This window comes from Ictalurus punctatus, chromosome 5, assembly GCF_001660625.3.
Source record: "Ictalurus punctatus breed USDA103 chromosome 5, Coco_2.0, whole genome shotgun sequence".
Lineage (NCBI taxonomy): Eukaryota > Metazoa > Chordata > Actinopteri > Siluriformes > Ictaluridae > Ictalurus > Ictalurus punctatus.
The window spans coordinates 5,118,636-5,135,985 of NC_030420.2; the positions used below are offsets into that span (position 1 = coordinate 5,118,636).

Sequence of the window (17,350 nt, forward strand, 5' to 3'; positions counted from 1 at the left end):
ATGATGAATGAATGAATGAATATACTGTGTATATATAAATAGTAGATGGCAATTGCCTTGAATGAAGAAATACAGCATTTAAAAATAAAATAATTTGCATAAACTGTATTAAACACTTTATTATGACCATTATGCCATCCTATGATTCTCATTTCCATCAATATTACAGTACCAGAGCTCAGCACTGTTTGTGTTAATGTGCATGAATGTGAGAGCAGGTGTGCTAGTATGGACTTTATGGAGAGTTTCAGCAGCACGTTTTTTTTAAAAAACAAATTCCTTATTTGTATCTAAGTCTGTACATATGAAGCATAAAACACAATGTAGTCTGAAACGGGACTGCTCTTACTCATGCAAAGTGGAGTGATAAAATATCATGTTAAAGTCATGACGTAACTTTTTAATAAAACATACTACATTTTGTATTATATCCATTATTTTCATGCTTCCTTATATTCCATGCTTAACTATCTCAAGAATGTTTCATTAATTCGGCAGAATTGATATTGGAAAAGTTTGGGCACCCCAAAGTTTGAGTTCAATTTAACTTCTGGTTGTACAGGTGCATCTCAAAAAATTAGAATATTGTGGAAAAGTTCATTTTTTACCGTAATTTAATTTAAAAAATGGAACTTTCATAGATTCATTACACATAAAGTTAAATATATTTCAAGCCTTTTTTTTGTTTTACTCTCGATGATCATGGCTTACAGTTCATGGAAATGAAAAATCCAGTATCTCAAAATATTAGAATAAAGAATTTATAATACAGAAATGTCGACCTGAGAAGAGCTCTAATCAGTTAATTAACTCAAAACACCTGCAAATGTTTCCTGAGCCTTTAATCTCTCAGTCTGGTTCAGTACACAAGCACAATCACGGGGAAGATGAAAGTAAATGCTGCATTTCATTTGGAAATCAAGGTCCCAGAGTCTGGAGGAAGAGTGGAGAGGAACAGAATCCAAGCTGCTTGAAGTCCAGTGTGAAGTTTCCACAGTCAGTGATGATTTGGGTTGCCATGTCATCTGCTGGTGTTGGTCCACTGTGTTTTCTCAAGTCGAGAGTCGATGCAGCATCTACCAGGAGATTTTAGAGCACTTCATGCATCCATCTGTTGACGAGCTTTATGGAGATGCTGATTTCCTTTTCCAGCAGGACTTGGCACCTGGCCACAGTGCCAAAACTACTAGTAACTGGTTTACTGACCGTGGTGTTACTGTGCTTGATTAACCAGCCGACTCGCCTGACCCGAACCCCATAGAGAAACCATGAGAGACACAAGACCCAACAATACAGACGAGCTGAAGGCCGCTATCAAAGCAACCTGGGCTTCCAGAACACACACCTCAGCAGTGCCACAGGCTGATTGCCTCCATGGCACGCCACACTGATACAGTAAATCATGCAAAAGCAGCCCCAACCAAGTAAATTATCATACTTTTATTAAGAGGTTATTAGCCAATATCATGACTTTCAGTATATCGCAGAATCTGCTTTGAACTTCATATTTACTAATAAGATGACTTTTCCTTCCTGTGATAAACTGTCGCATCCTGAAGGCTTCGGAACATGTGATAATATAAGAGCATTTCTCATTTACTCTTTTCCCTTTTTCTTTTTTTAGAACCATGCAGGAATCCCTCTAGCTACAAAGCTATGTTATGCTGTTGGGGGAATTCCATATCAGGCAACTAACATTGCCCTGGGCTTCTCCTTCCAGTTATTTCTGCTGGATGTAGTGCAAGTAAGAGAAGTATCCTTGCAAACATTGACCCTTCTCGGCATTCTTTTATGCTCAAAACACAAAGCCATCCTACGTTCTTTTAAGAAGTTTCATAACACGGATACATTCTATCTGACTTGCTGTTGCCAAAAAATATTTTTCAGACCAGGATCAGTGCTTCCCATAATAGCTGAAATGAATGGTTTTGTATTTATTATTTATGAACAGCTGCTAAAAGCATTTATTCTACATGAAGTCTAACACTTGTGTGGAGAATCTGGTTTCAGAATCTGTGTCGACTAATACAAGATTTAAAAAATACTACAGATAATTCCTCCTTTGACACTGATTATTCAAGAACTCATTTTTTGAATGCCTTGGTAGATGAGAGAAGTCATAATAGAATGCCCAGTCTACAGTAACGTTATTAAAAATAATCGCTCTTTACAACTGTCGTGAGCAAAAAAGCATCTCAGAACAAACACGTCAAATCTTTTAGCATATATAAACTTGTCGTATTGATTTAGTCCCGTATGCATTATCACTACTTCTTTGAGTATTACAAAAGAGTTTTGGATTGTGAAAACTGATGTAATTTTCTCTGACCAGTAAAGTTTTGGGACATTTTGACAGGGATTGACAGAACTTTTTTTCATATGTAAGGAATAACTTTTTATATTTAGTACAAATAAACATTTAATATTATATCTTGCAAGTATGGGGCTTAGCACATGATGGCTTAGCGTTTAGCCCATTTGCCTCGCACCTCCGGGGTTGGGGGTTTGAATCCTGCCTCCACCCCGTGTGTGTGGAGTTTACATGTTCTCCCCGTGCTTTGGGGGTTTACTCCCGGATTGTGCAATTGTGCTCTGTAATGGGTTGGCAGTGGCACCCCATCCAGGGTGTCGCCTGCCTTGTGCCCTGAGCTCCCTGGGATAGGTTCCAGGCTCCCCCACAACCCCACAAGTAGGATAAGTGGTATGCAAAATGGATGGATGGATCTTGCAGTTATATTGAAATTGACATCATACCTTACACATAATTGTTGTAGGAAAATCTATACTCTCTATTCACACTCTCCATCCTAGATATACTTTTCCAAACTTCCCCAGGTCTCTGATATGTAATATCTATCTTGTTTAGCCTCATAGCCATTTTTCAAACAGGATTTATAAAATTTGTATAGTAAAACACTTTACAATTGTACTTAATGGAGTGCTTCTGCTGCTGAAATAGGACTCCAGTTTAATCCTCACCGCAGAATGGACTGTACTGGACAAATATAGATGTTAAATTGATCAGACTATTGACCCTAATGTGTGACTGGCATTACCAAGACAGTGCAAGTTTACCATCTATTTTGGACCTGTCTTTCATTATATTCTCATGAATTATTATTCTTAAACAAATACACCTTGGATCTTAGCATGACTCTTAGCCCTGATTTCAGAAATAGGGTAATAGGGTATCCAGGTCTTCAGGGATAAGGTTCACTGTTTATTCTTCATTCTATTTGTCTGTGTCTTCTGTAGATGGAGGCGTTCTTTGTCTCTTTGATCTTGTTCATCACACGGGTGTGGGACGCTGTAACTGACCCCCTCGTTGGGTACCTGGTGAGCAGGAGTGGGTGGACCCCAACTGGAAAGCTCCTCCCTTGGTGAGTGGAGAGGTAGATGAAGGGTTTTCAACAAATTTGTGTTGGAAAAATGCATTCATGGAAACAAATTTAAGAGTCACTGTTTTCCTATATGTGTATTTTGTTTGATAGTCAAGCAACCATAGCATCAGCTGAATGATTATGTTGAGCAAAGTTTCTTGTAGGAGGTTTCTGCCAGGTCCTGTTTTCTTTAGTGTGAGTCATGCTAACTGAGGCTATCACCTTTTGTCTGTGATGGCTCTCATTCTTTGAATTGGTGGCCATTGTTCATGATCATCAATGCCTGTGGTGTGGACTTTTCTTTATCTCTATGATAATAAAGTGATATAATTATGCTGATTGGATTAGGGCTGGTGAAATTCCTGAGTCTGGGGCGGGTGTGTTCTTCCTTTGCATACTTTGTTTCAGGTTGTCACCTGACTCCTTTTGTCTCCACCTCCAAGGTCTGCACCTCTAAAATGTATGTGAAACTACAACGTACAGATCCCTTGTTTAGACTTGGTGACTGCAGCACAAAACAGCATGTTCTCAATAAAGAATCCTGCTGAAGATATACTTGAATGTCTCCTGGTCTTCACTTCTGAGCTTCCAATAGAACCTACTATTAGACTTTCATGCAGAAGAGTTGGCGTCCATGTTAGCTCTTGTATTAGTTGTGTCTGGGCTGTTTTCATGTTATAACAGTCTCTTGTGTTTCTCAGGTCAGTTTTGTCCATGCCACTGGGCATTCTGTCTTACGTCTTCCTCTGGTTCATCCCTCATGCTGCAGACAGCTCCTCAGTTGGTGTACCCTGGTACCTCATCATCAGCTGTCTCTTCCAGACACTAATGAGCGTATGACCTTCTCTACATCACTTTATTATCAGTTTAATCCTTAGTATCTTTAATGAACGTGGAAACATTTGTAAATATTTTATTCCCTGCTACATTCCCTTTATCTTTTTTTTTATTGTACCCTTGCTCCTGACCAGAGGAGGATCCAGAATCATGTACTTTAAAGGGGTTTTGTGTGTCTGTTTCCTTAAATATAAGATATACTAGTATATTATGATATTGCTATAAAATTAAAGAATTAAGGAATGGGGTTTTGGGTCATGGGGCATGATTGTAATAGAACTATTGAACTAAACATTAGGATTACGATTAATGATTCAATCTGAGCTTACACTGGAGACTCCTTCCAAAAAAGTCTTCAGTTTGTTCTCCCTGATGAAACCGTTTTAGATATTTAGCTGTGTTGGAAGGAGTCTCGAGTGTCAGCGTTTTGTAACAGTCAGGGGTAATGCTATAACTTTAAGTTTTCAACGACAGGAAATTCTTCCGGGTGGAGGGTTTTGAGGTTTCTTGGTAACCTGACGAAGGTAATTTTAAAAAAATATACAACTTAAGAGAGAAAAAGCAAGAGAGGCTGTGGTAGGGGGATTTGGCTGATCATATCACACCAATCCATCACTGATTATTTTCCTATAACAGTATGTTTGCTCTGGTTTTATTCCTTATCTGGATTCTAAACTTTTACTTTTAGCATCCTGACCACTCTTATAATCAAATCCCACTGTCTCCACAGTGCTATCATGTCCCGTATATGTCACTTAATATGTTTCTGGGAGGAAGTAAGAGGGACAGAGATTCAGCCACGGCCTACAGTAAGTGTGTTTCCACATCCTTGGTACTGTTCTGGGTTTGAGATTGGGGTTACCAGATAACTGCTAACAGATGGAATGAAATGGTTAATGGAGTGATTTTCCATAGTTTATCAGCTTGCATCTCTCTCTCTTTCTCTTTCTCTCTCTCCCACTTTCTCTTTCTCTATCTCTCACAGGAATGAGTGCGGAGGTGTTGTCGATGCTGCTGGCTGCTGTGATGCAGGGGCAGGTGTTGAGAGTGTACAACACAGAAAGAGAGAACTCCTGCATGGACACCGATTATAATGACGAGCTGACATACAGCACCCCGTCTCCCTCCAATGCTTCTCTACAGAACACAGTATAACTACTGAACACACAATTACACCACAGGGCACACAATAAGCACAATTAGACTTTTAATTAAACAGGTCATTCACATAACTAGACTACTGTAATGTCAAATATCACATCGTGCAGTTTCATTTGATGCATTTATCAGAGCCCATCTGTTGCTATGTAAAATCTGCCACTGTAGACTGACCAGATACTGTATAATTTGGGAAATCAAGAAGCCTTAAGGGTTCTTCAGGTTCTCCTCTGGCAACATCCATCAAGCTTTCATGTAGAACCCAGAGGTTTTCCGTTTCAGACAGGATTCCAAGTAGAACCACATTATTCAGGAGCTGAGAACCCTCATCCCACCACCCCACCCACATCCCACCATTCTGTCGCTGACTGTTTTTTTCACTGCATTCTGAAGTGTCTTACACAACAGCGGTTATGTCACATGTACATTATCTGTGCTTATACAGTAGGCACATTTAATGTTGTGAAACTTCCACAATTGAGTTCCTTTTAGAGAAGCTATAAATTGTTGTTCCTTCAACGGTCTCGCTTTTTTTTTTCTCTTAATAAAACCAAGATAAATTGCAGCTTGTTGTATTATTGAGAAACTGCCTGTTACACTGCTGACTCTAGAGACTCCTTCCAAAAAATTGTAAATAAACATCTCCTCACAACAAGCTTGTGCAATTGTGCATGTGGTATAAGAGACTCATCTTTTTCGTGCAGAGTGTTTATTAACCATGATTCATCAATGATCAGCACTGCTGTAGGGTTAGGGTTAGATGGATATTTTTTGTTGGTGGTCTGTATCTCAACCCTGCAGTGGCATTTAGAGGTTTTAAAACCCACAGCAATGCTGATGAGCTGTTATGTCAGTATCACTACTCTGCTGTGAATCAATCACCAACAGTAATATCTCCTCAGTAGTGTTGGACAAATTGTGCATAGCAATAAATGGACTATAGCGTAATTGTAGACATATGTTTATGTCTGTGTAGTCTATTTAGCCAACTAATAAACCGACAGCTCAGTGTATAGTAAGTGCGTGTGTGTATTCCTCTTCAGCGAGCAGCCTTCATGTCTTCGGCTCTGATCCTAGGTGCTCTCTTCTTCCTCTGCTGTATGGTGCTCTTTCTTGGAGTGAGAGAACAAAGTGGTGAGTGTGGTATTCACAGCATCAGGGAATTTTGTGTTACTCACTCTGACAATGTCTTGCAGGTAATTCTTCCATGTGGTACTGTTTAACCAATCAGACCGGCTCCTTAGTCTTCCTGCAGTGAGTGCAGTTTTGGTCTGCATTAACGGTGGATGCCTGTTTTGCCTGTGTGAACTGTGCTCTTTTAGGGGCTGTAGACGTTCAGACAGAGAGGCGCTCGTCATACCTTGCTGATCTGAAGAAACTGATTGGCCACGTCTCATATCAGCGCCTGGTGCTCGGCTTCCTGTTCTCCTCTCTTGCTTTCCAGGTCAGGGTATTTGCACAAGCAGATCAGAGTAGTAGTGTAGCAGTTCATATATGGGATTGCATAAGGTGTTCAGTGATAAGATGAGAAGATGTAATAAGTAAAGTCTTGTTTTACAGTTTTACTGACGCATTGCATAACACCATGACACCAAAATTACTCTAATTAATACACATCAAATTCAATAGGAATAGCAAAAGAGTAGTTAAGAAGTCTACAGCAATGTGCAAAACATTAGACACTGCATTTCTATACATTTTCTCCTCAATTTGGTCACTTGACAATTCCCACTCATCAGCCAGCTCTTCCCTATCACATGACAGATACCAACCGGGGAGGGTGAATGCTATCGTGTACGTTATCGACGAGATACAAGCCAGGAAAGCGCAATCCAACCTCTTCCACATAAATGACTTTAATGTCAGACGCACTCCATTGACTAGTGTCTCTGTTATTAACAGGAGTGAGAGTAATGCAATCCCTCCCACCCAGAGGGCATGGCCAATCTCCTGCTGATAGTTGTGCCACTTGGAAACCTGGATTTTTAAAAACATTTCATTTAAAATGTTTCTTTTTCTTTACAGTATTACTTTTAATAATAACTCCATTATTACATGTAACAAGTACCTTATACTGTATAACAACTTTCTTTATTGGACATGTCACCTTTCAGATGGCTTTAGGAAACTTTACTCTGTTCTGCATCCATGTGGCAGGATTGGGAGCTCAGTTCCAATATCTCATTTTGGCTATACTGGTGAGTGTCAATGAACTTCTCTTAGTTTAGTCCAGGCCTTAACCTTAATGAAATCTCTTCAACCAGTTGTTAACTCATTGGCCATTTTATCACCTACCATGTAGGTCAAATTGTATGTATATAATATCGTTACTGAATGCAGCCCACTTGTTGCTACATAACTGGAAAAGGGACCACCATAGAACCACCAGTGAGCAAATATTGTTTGAATGATGGACCTTTCTTTATATGCATTGATATACCATAGTGTGTGTGTTGCACTGAAAGGAATGTATCAAGCACAAAAGTGTTACTGGGATTTTTAACACCTCAGTGTGTTGAGAAGGTTTCTGACAAGATTCCAAACAGAATCCATCTGAAAAGAACCTGCAGAACCTGTAAAACTCAGAAAATCTAATGAAAACCTACAAAGAAATACATCCAGCCAACAACAGTTCTGTCATCAGTTATATAATAAAGGTAGTTGAATAGATCAGAAACATTTTATTGCCTATGAGTTGTGCTCAAAGTAATTGGTTTTGGTTTGGTGCCAGTGTGCAACATTAAGCAGTACGTCAAACATACAGTGCAGCAAATATCAGACAGTACAGTAGAAACAAATGATACGTTTGACAGATAAAGACAATAAACAGTGCAACTCATTTTAATTACACAGAGACCGAACATAAGACATGATGAAATAAGACATGGTGTCAATGCATGCAACCTGCAATGCAAAACTTTTTGAGGTGGTTCAGTAAGAGTTGGACATGGACAGGGAAGCTTGAGTGACTGGAAAGCGTTTGGAAACGCTTATCAAATAATCCTAAAGGATTCCAATAATAAACTTGTACAGGATTCTGATTAGGAACTGTCTTACAGGACAAGACGTAAATATCCTGTAGGGCCACTTCTACAGGATATTTTAATGGGATCCAAGTAAAATACTCAAATTTTTCATTTTTAACTCCTAAAGCACCCTCTGTAATTTTTATTTCCAATAACAAGACATTATTTCCAATAAAATTCAAATAGAGTTCCAATAAGATTCGAATAATCAAATATGACCCTACTGGACAAACTGAAATTCCAATAGGATTTTTTTTTGACAAGGGTAGTTCGGGAGACGATAGACCTGTAGTGCCTCTGCGCTACAAGTCAAGCCTGCGTTAAAAATGTCCCAACTGTCCAATTGTATTTCATCCCAGAAATCCATCCAACTGTGGGTGATGTCTTAATTAAGTCTGTGAATAATTCCATTTCAGTATGAATTATTTCCATAGTGAATACACTAGTTGTCTATATTAATTACATTACAAATACTTTGAACTGAAGCAATATATACAATGTTTACAATCGAGTTAATAAATAAAGTTACACTCGATAAATAAATTGAAAGCGATATAAACTGTAAACATTATTTTGTGGTATATTTTTGTGTTGTCTAGGTTTCAGCTACGGTATCAGTGCCCATGTGGCAGATGATTCTTTTGAGGTTGGGAAAGAAGAGTACTCTCTATATCGGCCTACCTGTGAGTTGATGATGTGGAAGAGTTGTGTAACAGTACAGCTGTTATTATTATTTTATATTATGCATTTATTCATTTATTGTACTGTTTCATACAGTATATTCATTCCTGTTTGGCTTGACCATGTGCCTGTACTTAATTTCTTTGTCTTTCAACAGCTCTTTATTCCTGTTATGATAGTCCTAGCGTCTGTCTCAGAGAATTTCCCCGTCTACATGATCATGTGCATTCTGGTTGGCACCAGCGTAGCTACACTCTTCTTGTTACCATGGTGCGTAAAGGCAAAGCCTAGATCTGTCTACTGTAGTCAACTTTATTCATCTCTTTTAAGCAGGGCCATGAGCTACTCAACAGCAGTGCATCATGTCCATCATTTACCACTTCTATTCGGGCCTTGTTGAATGGATTGAATGGATCTTGCCTTGACTTAATAAATAAAAATGTAGTTTGTATATTAAAGAATCATCCAGTCAAGGATTTTTAATGCTTGCTAAAAAACCTGAAGGTCTTCTATGTTTTTAAGCAGAACAGTACTCAAATAATAAATCCTAAATGAACTTACTCTTGTAATTGAAGACTGAAGTGTGAACATACAGTTAGACACTGTTTAACAGAGATCTGTTTTATTATCTGATAATGGTATTATGAATATGAATCATGTGTGTTTGCGAGGTCCATGTTGCCAGACGTGGTGGATGAGTTCATGGTTGCGAACCCTTGCTGCAGGGCAATGGAGCCGCTGTTTTTCTCCTGCTACTGCTTCTGCAACAAGCTCGGAGGAGGTCTCTCTGCTGGCATCTCCACCATGACACTACAGTGAGTCACCACACACACGAACACACACACTGCAGCACTGTGGCAAGCTCGTTTAAAGGGACAGTTAGGTACTTTTTCCATTGGTTGAGGCCCAAGTAAATGTAGCAGTGTTTCTCAGTTCCATCATAGTTTTATAATGATCAAGGCAAGGCAAATAAACTCCCTCCAATCCAATGAATCGAAACATTATTTCTTCCAGGTTGTATTATTCCCCCCCACACACACACACAATACTTTGACCAAACTATCCTTGAGTCTATATGAGTGGGTCAGTATAAACACTACAGCAGTACATTTCACATTCTGATTCTCAAAGCCTGACAGGTTATAAAACAGGAGCATGCAGCCACAGCGGAGGAGTTGTCTTGGCATTACGCCTGCTTTTGGCACCGATTCCCATCATCCTACTGCTGGTGGGTCTGGTCTTTTTCTACCTCTACCCCATCAATGAAATGCAGCGGCAGCAGATCCAACAAGACCAGGAACAAACCAGGTAAGATCGGTTATGGTTCAACATCACAGTGGGTTCGGATGTAAACGCTCAAATACTGGAAGAGAGATACAGACTTCACACGGATGTTAGACAATCAAGGACTCTACAACTACACAAAGGTCTACATCACTACATAATGTAGTGCAATCTCAATTTTGGGTGCTCCAGAGATGCAGCTTGTTCATGGGAAAATCCAGTAGAGTTATAATGAAAGTTAACTGCATGTCTTGTAGTTGTAAAAATTTCACTACTCATGGTTAAAGTTAGCCAGTAAATGTAAATTTATGCTGCCATGGCTATCTTTAATTAGCTTGACAGCAAGTTCTATCCCCCCCCCCCCCAATCTCAATCTACGACAGTGTGTGTAGTATGTGTGTGATTACACCACACAAGAATTTTACATGTTTCCCTGAACTGAAAAAAATAAGAAACTCATTTATAATGGAAGTCTAATAAGGGCAGTTGCTGAATTATGACAAAAAATGTTTAAAATATCCATTTTCTGTACCGCTTATCCTACACAGGGTTGTGGGAGAGCCTGGAGCCTATCCCCGGGGACTTGGAGCATAAGGTGGGGGACAGCTTTTTCCCCACATGATGGGTTAGCACCCTCGTCCAGGGCACAATCACACACACTATGGACAATTTAGAGATGCCAATCAGCCTACAGTGCATGTCTTTTGGACTGGGAGGATTAAACCAGAGTACCTAGAGGAAACCTCAGGACGCAGGTAGGAATCGATCCCCCAACCCCGGAGTTGCAAAGCAAACGTGCTAACCACTAAGCCATCATGTTTAACACCCTGCTTAAAATATGTGACTATATAATACAAATGTAAAACTACAGCTTTTAACAATAAAGGTCGTAGGATGAGACAAGCCTGAGAGGAAATCTTACCAAAGCTGCTTTTTGGAGTTTTGACAACTTTCCAACACTGGAGCGCTCCAAAAATAATTCTGGTTACTGGTAACAAATAAGCACAAATTAATCTGGGAAAAAAAATTGTTCCATTTCTGAAAAGGATGAATTAGACAATTTTAGCGCTACTTTTGCAAATATATGTGACTGAAGAATTCATTCAAACGATACACATAAACATTTATTGACTATCATTAGACCTGACGTTTCACTAAACAGGTTTTAAAAATCTTTTTATGTAGTGAAGGGTGGCTTAGTGATTAGCACGCTTGCCTTGATGTGTTGCGGTTTGGGTTTCGAATCCGTCTGCTCTGTGTGCACGGAGTTTTCTCACCACGTTTCCTCCAGGCACCACAGTTTCCTCCCACTGTCCAAAGAAATGTCTTGTAGGCTGGCTGGCTTTTCCATAGTGTGTGAATGTGTGTGTGATCGTGCCCTGCGATGGGTTGTCACCCCTGTGTAGGATAAGCAGTACAGAAAACGGATGGATAGACAGATTTAGTGAAGAGTCTAAATTCCAATCAGTGCTAATTGCACATATGATACAAATGTGGTGGATAGTGATGTGATTTCTTCTTTCAAATGCTGGAGTATTTCTTCAGTCATATTTTTAATACCTAGCTGTGCCTTTATTTAAGCTGAAAAGCCAAGCTCTTAGTGGTTGTGAGTGTTTGCTCTTCATGTCTCCACAGAGTCAAGTCCCAGATGCTTCCAAATAAAGACGACGTCAGAATACAGCAACGCACGTCTAAGAGGAACAGTTTTCAGTCAAAGTCTAGCACGATATCTTCTTCATCCAGAGTGAAAAATTCTTCTTCCCAGCTGAGATGTTTTCCTTCAACTTCTGTGCAAAAGCACTGCATTGCAAGCACAAGCCCTCCCAGTCATAATGCTAGCTTAGACTGCACTTCCGAGCCGCCATTTTATAAACCAAAATGGAGGTCACAAAATAAATTAGCTGTATCTCAGATTAGTACACACCAGTCTTCACTGGAGAGTAATGAGACAGTTACATGGGTGTAAATAAAACTGATTTGTTGACAGGAAGGTGGTCTTTTTGTGAGCTTGCAGTGGCTAATCTTGTTCATAATTAGACTGGAGTTCTACTCAATGTTCTAAATATCAGGGTTGAATTCAGTCAGAATTATATTTAGTCTCCATTTATTATAAAATGTATATGAATGCAACACATTTTTTGTAATAATAAACATTGCAAGATTTAAAAAAAAAAAATGTATATACACTCACAGGCCACTTTATTAGGGACACCTATACACCTGCTCATTCATGCAATTATCCAAACAGCCAATCATGCGGCAGACCAGGCAATGTTTTTCCAAACTTTAACTGTCCGATTTGGGTGAACCTGTACCCACTGTAATGACAGATTCATGTTCTTGCCTCACACAGCCCAGTGTTATATTTTGCTCTTGCTGTTGTGTGTTGGCATGGCAACACACAAGGCTCTATCCAGCTGTGGCTTCTTTGGGTACTATTTTCATTGACGGAGCAAAAATAAACAAAAAAATTTGTCCATATTGTGTCTGAAATGTCAGTTACTTGATATTAATTTCTTGTTTATACAACCCCAATTCCAAAAAAGTTGGGATGCTGTGTAAAATGTAAATAAAAACAGAATGCAATGATTTGCAAATCTCATAAAACCATATGTTATTCACAATATAGCATTAGAAAACATATCAAATGTTTAAACTGAGTAAATGTACTATTAAAAAATATGGTACATTTGAATTTGATGGCCGCAACCCATCTCAAAAAAGTTGGGATGGGCAACAAAAGGCTGGAAAAGTAAGTGTTACTTTTGATAAGAGAAATTATCTTGTCTTGTGAACATTCCACAACTTTAAATGTAGCTATAAACCGATAGAAAGCATGATGTGCCATTCTTTAATAAATTAAATTTGTAATCACTGTGGTTTAAGAGGAATAAAACACTTTAGGATGAGCGATTATAGAAAAATAATTAACTTCAGGGTGGTAACAGTTACTCCGCTTAGTGTCGGGTGACATCGGACCAACCCTTTGTTGATTATTTTCCTATAACCGCACAACACAGTGTTTTATAACTTTTTTTGTGCCTTTTAAAAAAAATAAAAAATTTATACCTAGTGTTTTATGTCCCAAGCCACATATGATCACAAGATAAATGGTATGGCTTTAACAGTACGCCACACATAGGAGTTATGGTAATAACAGATAGATAGATGTGGCCAAAAGTTTGTGGACACCTGACCAACACATTCATATGTGAGCCTTCCTCAAACTGTTGCCACAAAGTTGGGAGCATAAAATTGTATAGAATATCTTTGTATGCTGTAGCATTACAATTTTCCTTCACTGAAACTAAAGGGCCCAAACCTGTTTCAGCATGACAGTGCACAAAGCGAGCTCCATGAAGACATCATTTGTCAAAGTTGGAGTAGAAGAACTCAAGTGGTCTTGACCTCAACCCCGACTGAACACCTTTGGGATGAACCGGAACACTTCCTCTTCACCTGACACGTGTGCCTGACCTCACTAATGCTCTTGTGGCTGAATGAGCAAATCCCTACAGCCATGTTCCAAAATCTAGTGGAAAGCCTTCCCAGAAGATTGGAGGTTATTATTATTATTATTATTATTATTATTATTATTATTATTATGATTATGATTATTATTATTATTATCACCATCCCACTCCCCTTGCAATTTTTGCACATCTGTATTGACTTCCTGCATTTTTTGCTGAATTTATAATATATATATATATATATATATATATATATATATATATATATATATATATATATATATATATATTGTATTTAATTTCTTGTCACTAGTATACTCTCTACTTGGCTGCTACCCCAATACCTGCTATGTCCATATATGTTATAAGTGTATCTGCTGAATACTATGTCATAATATCTTACTATGTTATGTTTATATTCACAGCATTTTTATTATATTGTTATTTTGTACTACCTGTTATATTTGACACTTTCACACTAGAACTGTGTACTGGTCGGCACTACACTGTCTCTTACTGTGCCTATTGTTCTGTTTTAGTAGTCACTTTACTGTCTTGTGCTGTTTGGACATGCACTTTATGTAGAAATGTGTAGGTCTTATTTAGTTCTGTGTAGTCTTTTGTAGTCCTGTGGTCATTTTACGTAGTGCCGTGGTCCTGGAGGAATGTTGTTTTGTTTCACTGTGTACTGTACCAGCTGTATATGGTTGACATGACAATAAAGCCACTTGACATTGCTGCAGAGTCTGAGGGGAACAAATCTGGAATGGGATGTTTAAAAAGCACATATGGGTGAAGGTCAGGTGTCCTTATACTTTTGGCCATATAGTATGGTTGGATAGATGGATGGATGGATGGATGGATGGATGTACTTTATTGATCCCCAAGGGGAAATCTGATTTTTTTTTTTTGTCTTAGATTACACACACTCTTAGGTCAAATGCAGTTTATGTAATTAAATAAGCCCTGGGGTAGGGTACTACTGTTGACACTATTTAGTAAAGTTGTATCTGAATTAGGATTAATCTTCTGCGAGCTGGCAAAGGAAGGGCAGTAATTAAATCAAGGCTTGTGACTGCATATTAATTGTTTTGTTTACTCGTTATTTTAATGGAAAATGAAGCGCCCCTTTTTGTGTCCACTAGGGGCGGTAGAAGGCTATAAGCGAGAGAGGACCTTTATATCTGGAATCTTGATTACAGAGCGCATTTTGTGCCGAGAGTCAAGACCAATAAACACCACGCCAGGATGGGAGTCGAGGTCGAAACGATAACACCCGGAGACGGTATAAAAATAATACTAATAGCACCATAAACACGTCCTCGTTCGTTTTTAACCCGCATGCCTCATTATTTACGCATATTTTAGTCAGTATATTTCGGTCTTGTGAGGGCTTCTTCACCTCGGCTGGTTTAGCATTAGCCGAATGGCTAACGCATAGCTAGCTAGCTAGCAGGCAGAGACTGGAATTAGCGCAGAGCCTAATTTTTCTTATTTCCATCCTTTCTTTTTCAGGAAGCACTTTCCCCAAAAAAGGACAGACGTGCGTCGTGCACTATGTTGGTAAGTAAAATAATTTGTTAAAATAATAATAATAATAATAATAAAATTAAAAAAAGGTAAAAAAAAAGACACCTCAGGGGTGTCAAATAATCGCCGAACATGAACTTGTAGTGAAATTCCGTTAGCCTCTTTGCTAAATCCAGACAGGATGCTGCATTAACAATAGGCCTTCTTTTTTTTTCTTTTTGCAGGGAATGAAATTTGATAAGGATAACATAAGGGGTTTAGCGTGATATTTTAGTGTAATTGAGGGTGGGGGGAATCTAATTCGTTTACTATATAGTAATTTGTTAGCCCGCTTTTTTCCAGTTTAAACGTTTTTTTTTTTTCCCGACGAAGAATAAGCCCTTTTTTTAATGGCGAGTTCATTAGTGTAAGAGGGATATAATTATGGCTCGTCATTCTTTAAAAAAAAAAAATGTCGAAAATGTCAGTAGATCTCCGTGTGTGTGTGTGGAACCGCCCAGGGTCAGTTATACTAGCGCTTCCTTTGACATGTTTCAGTCTCGTGCTCCGTTCCGTCCGATCGCGATTTCGTGCCAAGAATAATCGTCACTTTTATTTGTTTGTTTGTTTGTTTGTTTGTTTGTTTGTTTTTGTTATTAAAACAAAGGCTTTTCTTTGCACATCAGGATCTCTGACGAACGGCCACACGTTCGACTCCTCTCGGGACCGAGGCAAGCCCTTCAAATTCAAGATCGGCAAGCAGGAAGTTATCCGTGGTTGGGATGAAGGAGTGGCTCAGGTACCATCGATTAAACATCAACACGGACCTTCAGCCATGTTTTGATCGCTTTATATAAGTCCTACTGATCAAATTGCATACAGAGCATGAGGAAATATTTACTTGTTTTCTTTGCACATATTTGTCAATCACAGCTGGAGGGGAGGGCAGGGAGATAAAAACCACCTCTGAGCTCTTCCATGTTTTGCAGATGAGTGTAGGCCAGCGTGCTAAACTGACCTGCACCCCTGACTTTGCCTACGGGAGCAAAGGCCACCCTGGCATCATCCCTCCCAACGCCACGCTCATATTCGATGTGGAGCTTATTGGCTTGGAGTAACAGCGCTGCAGTTCTTCTCAGGTTTTTCCCTATTCATACTTTCAGGGTGAGTTTGAGAAACCACCTGGTAATGCATTGCAGCATTTTATTTATTTAGTTAAAATATTTTGTTTATTTTTTACTGGTGGTCTGTTTGTGTAGTCGGAAATCATTTAGAAAATAGAGAAATATTTGCATTTAAAGGATGGTATGCTTTTGCTTGCGTTACAATGCATCTAGTTCCACTGAATGCAGAGATCGTTTTGATTCATTTGTCTGTGCGTTAATCCATGAGAGATTGAGAGATTACTCTTATCTTGCGTCTTAACCAGGCTTTAGCGTTTACTTTTAACAGGCTCTTGGATTAGACAGTCTAATCTTTACTGATGCGTTTTCTAAAACCGCACCTTGCATCCCTTTCTTTTGCAGGTCAACCTTTTTTGGGGAACATGGCCTCCTGCACGTGATCCTTGAAAGGGGCTAGTGTTGTTAGCTACACCACTTAGCTTAGCTCTGTCATCCATTTGTATATTTTATTACCCTTTTTATTCCTTTCCTGTTGAACATGTTCATCAGTATGCTCTCACTCACTGGACGCTCACTATAAAACTCCCTCTTTTTCCTTTTCTCCTGCCTTTTTTTTTTTTTTTTTTTTTTTTTTTGTATTTGATTTCTGTAAACACGTTCACTTCAACAGGGCTTTGGCTGAGCTGGTAGTCTATACTCTGGTGGGGGAATTTGGCTAATTATGAAATGTTAAACTACTTGAAAATAAACATTGTTTATAAAAAGACAGAGCCGGCTCTGTTTGATTTCATTAAATGCGAACGACGCTTTGCCTCTCTTTATTATTGTGATCTGAAAGCCATGTACAAATTTGGCAGCGTGTCTGAGCAGCACAGATT

General features: G+C 38.9%; 2 protein-coding genes across 3 annotated transcripts; both read left to right on the forward strand.

Moving 5' to 3' along the window:
* Positions 1-1,374: 1,374 nt before the first annotated feature.
* mfsd2al2 (major facilitator superfamily domain containing 2a-like 2) lies at positions 1,375-10,456 on the forward strand. The gene is made up of 13 exons (XM_053680562.1): positions 1,375-1,395; positions 1,625-1,744; positions 3,256-3,380; positions 4,082-4,214; positions 4,948-5,026; positions 5,203-5,366; positions 6,419-6,506; positions 6,698-6,819; positions 7,490-7,573; positions 9,001-9,084; positions 9,240-9,352; positions 9,754-9,897; positions 10,214-10,456. Exons 1-13 carry the CDS (start codon positions 1,375-1,377, stop codon positions 10,392-10,394), a joined length of 1,458 nt encoding a protein of 485 aa, XP_053536537.1. The 3' UTR covers positions 10,395-10,456.
* Positions 10,457-14,992: 4,536 nt separating this feature from the next.
* On the forward strand, positions 14,993-17,240 carry fkbp1aa (FKBP prolyl isomerase 1Aa). 2 transcript variants are annotated; one of them, XM_017466824.3, is made up of 5 exons: positions 14,993-15,124; positions 15,355-15,402; positions 16,035-16,147; positions 16,338-16,487; positions 16,875-17,240. In XM_017466824.3, exons 1-4 carry the CDS (start codon positions 15,088-15,090, stop codon positions 16,464-16,466), a joined length of 327 nt encoding a protein of 108 aa, XP_017322313.1. In that variant the 5' UTR covers positions 14,993-15,087; the 3' UTR covers positions 16,467-16,487; positions 16,875-17,240.
* The last annotated feature ends 110 nt before the right edge of the window (positions 17,241-17,350 follow it).

Coding starts and splice junctions, on each gene's coding strand:
- mfsd2al2 (XM_053680562.1), top strand. CDS start 1,375: ATGGCACGCCACACTGATACA. Junction 1,396..1,624: donor TGGCACGCCACACTGATACA/GTAAATCATGCA, acceptor TTCTTTTTTTAG/AACCATGCAGGAATCCCTCT. Junction 6,820..7,489: donor TCTCCTCTCTTGCTTTCCAG/GTCAGGGTATTT, acceptor GTCACCTTTCAG/ATGGCTTTAGGAAACTTTAC.
- fkbp1aa (XM_017466824.3), top strand. CDS start 15,088: ATGGGAGTCGAGGTCGAAACGATAACACCCGGAGACG. Junction 15,125..15,354: donor AACGATAACACCCGGAGACG/GTATAAAAATAA, acceptor TTTCTTTTTCAG/GAAGCACTTTCCCCAAAAAA. Junction 15,403..16,034: donor GTGCGTCGTGCACTATGTTG/GTAAGTAAAATA, acceptor TTTGCACATCAG/GATCTCTGACGAACGGCCAC.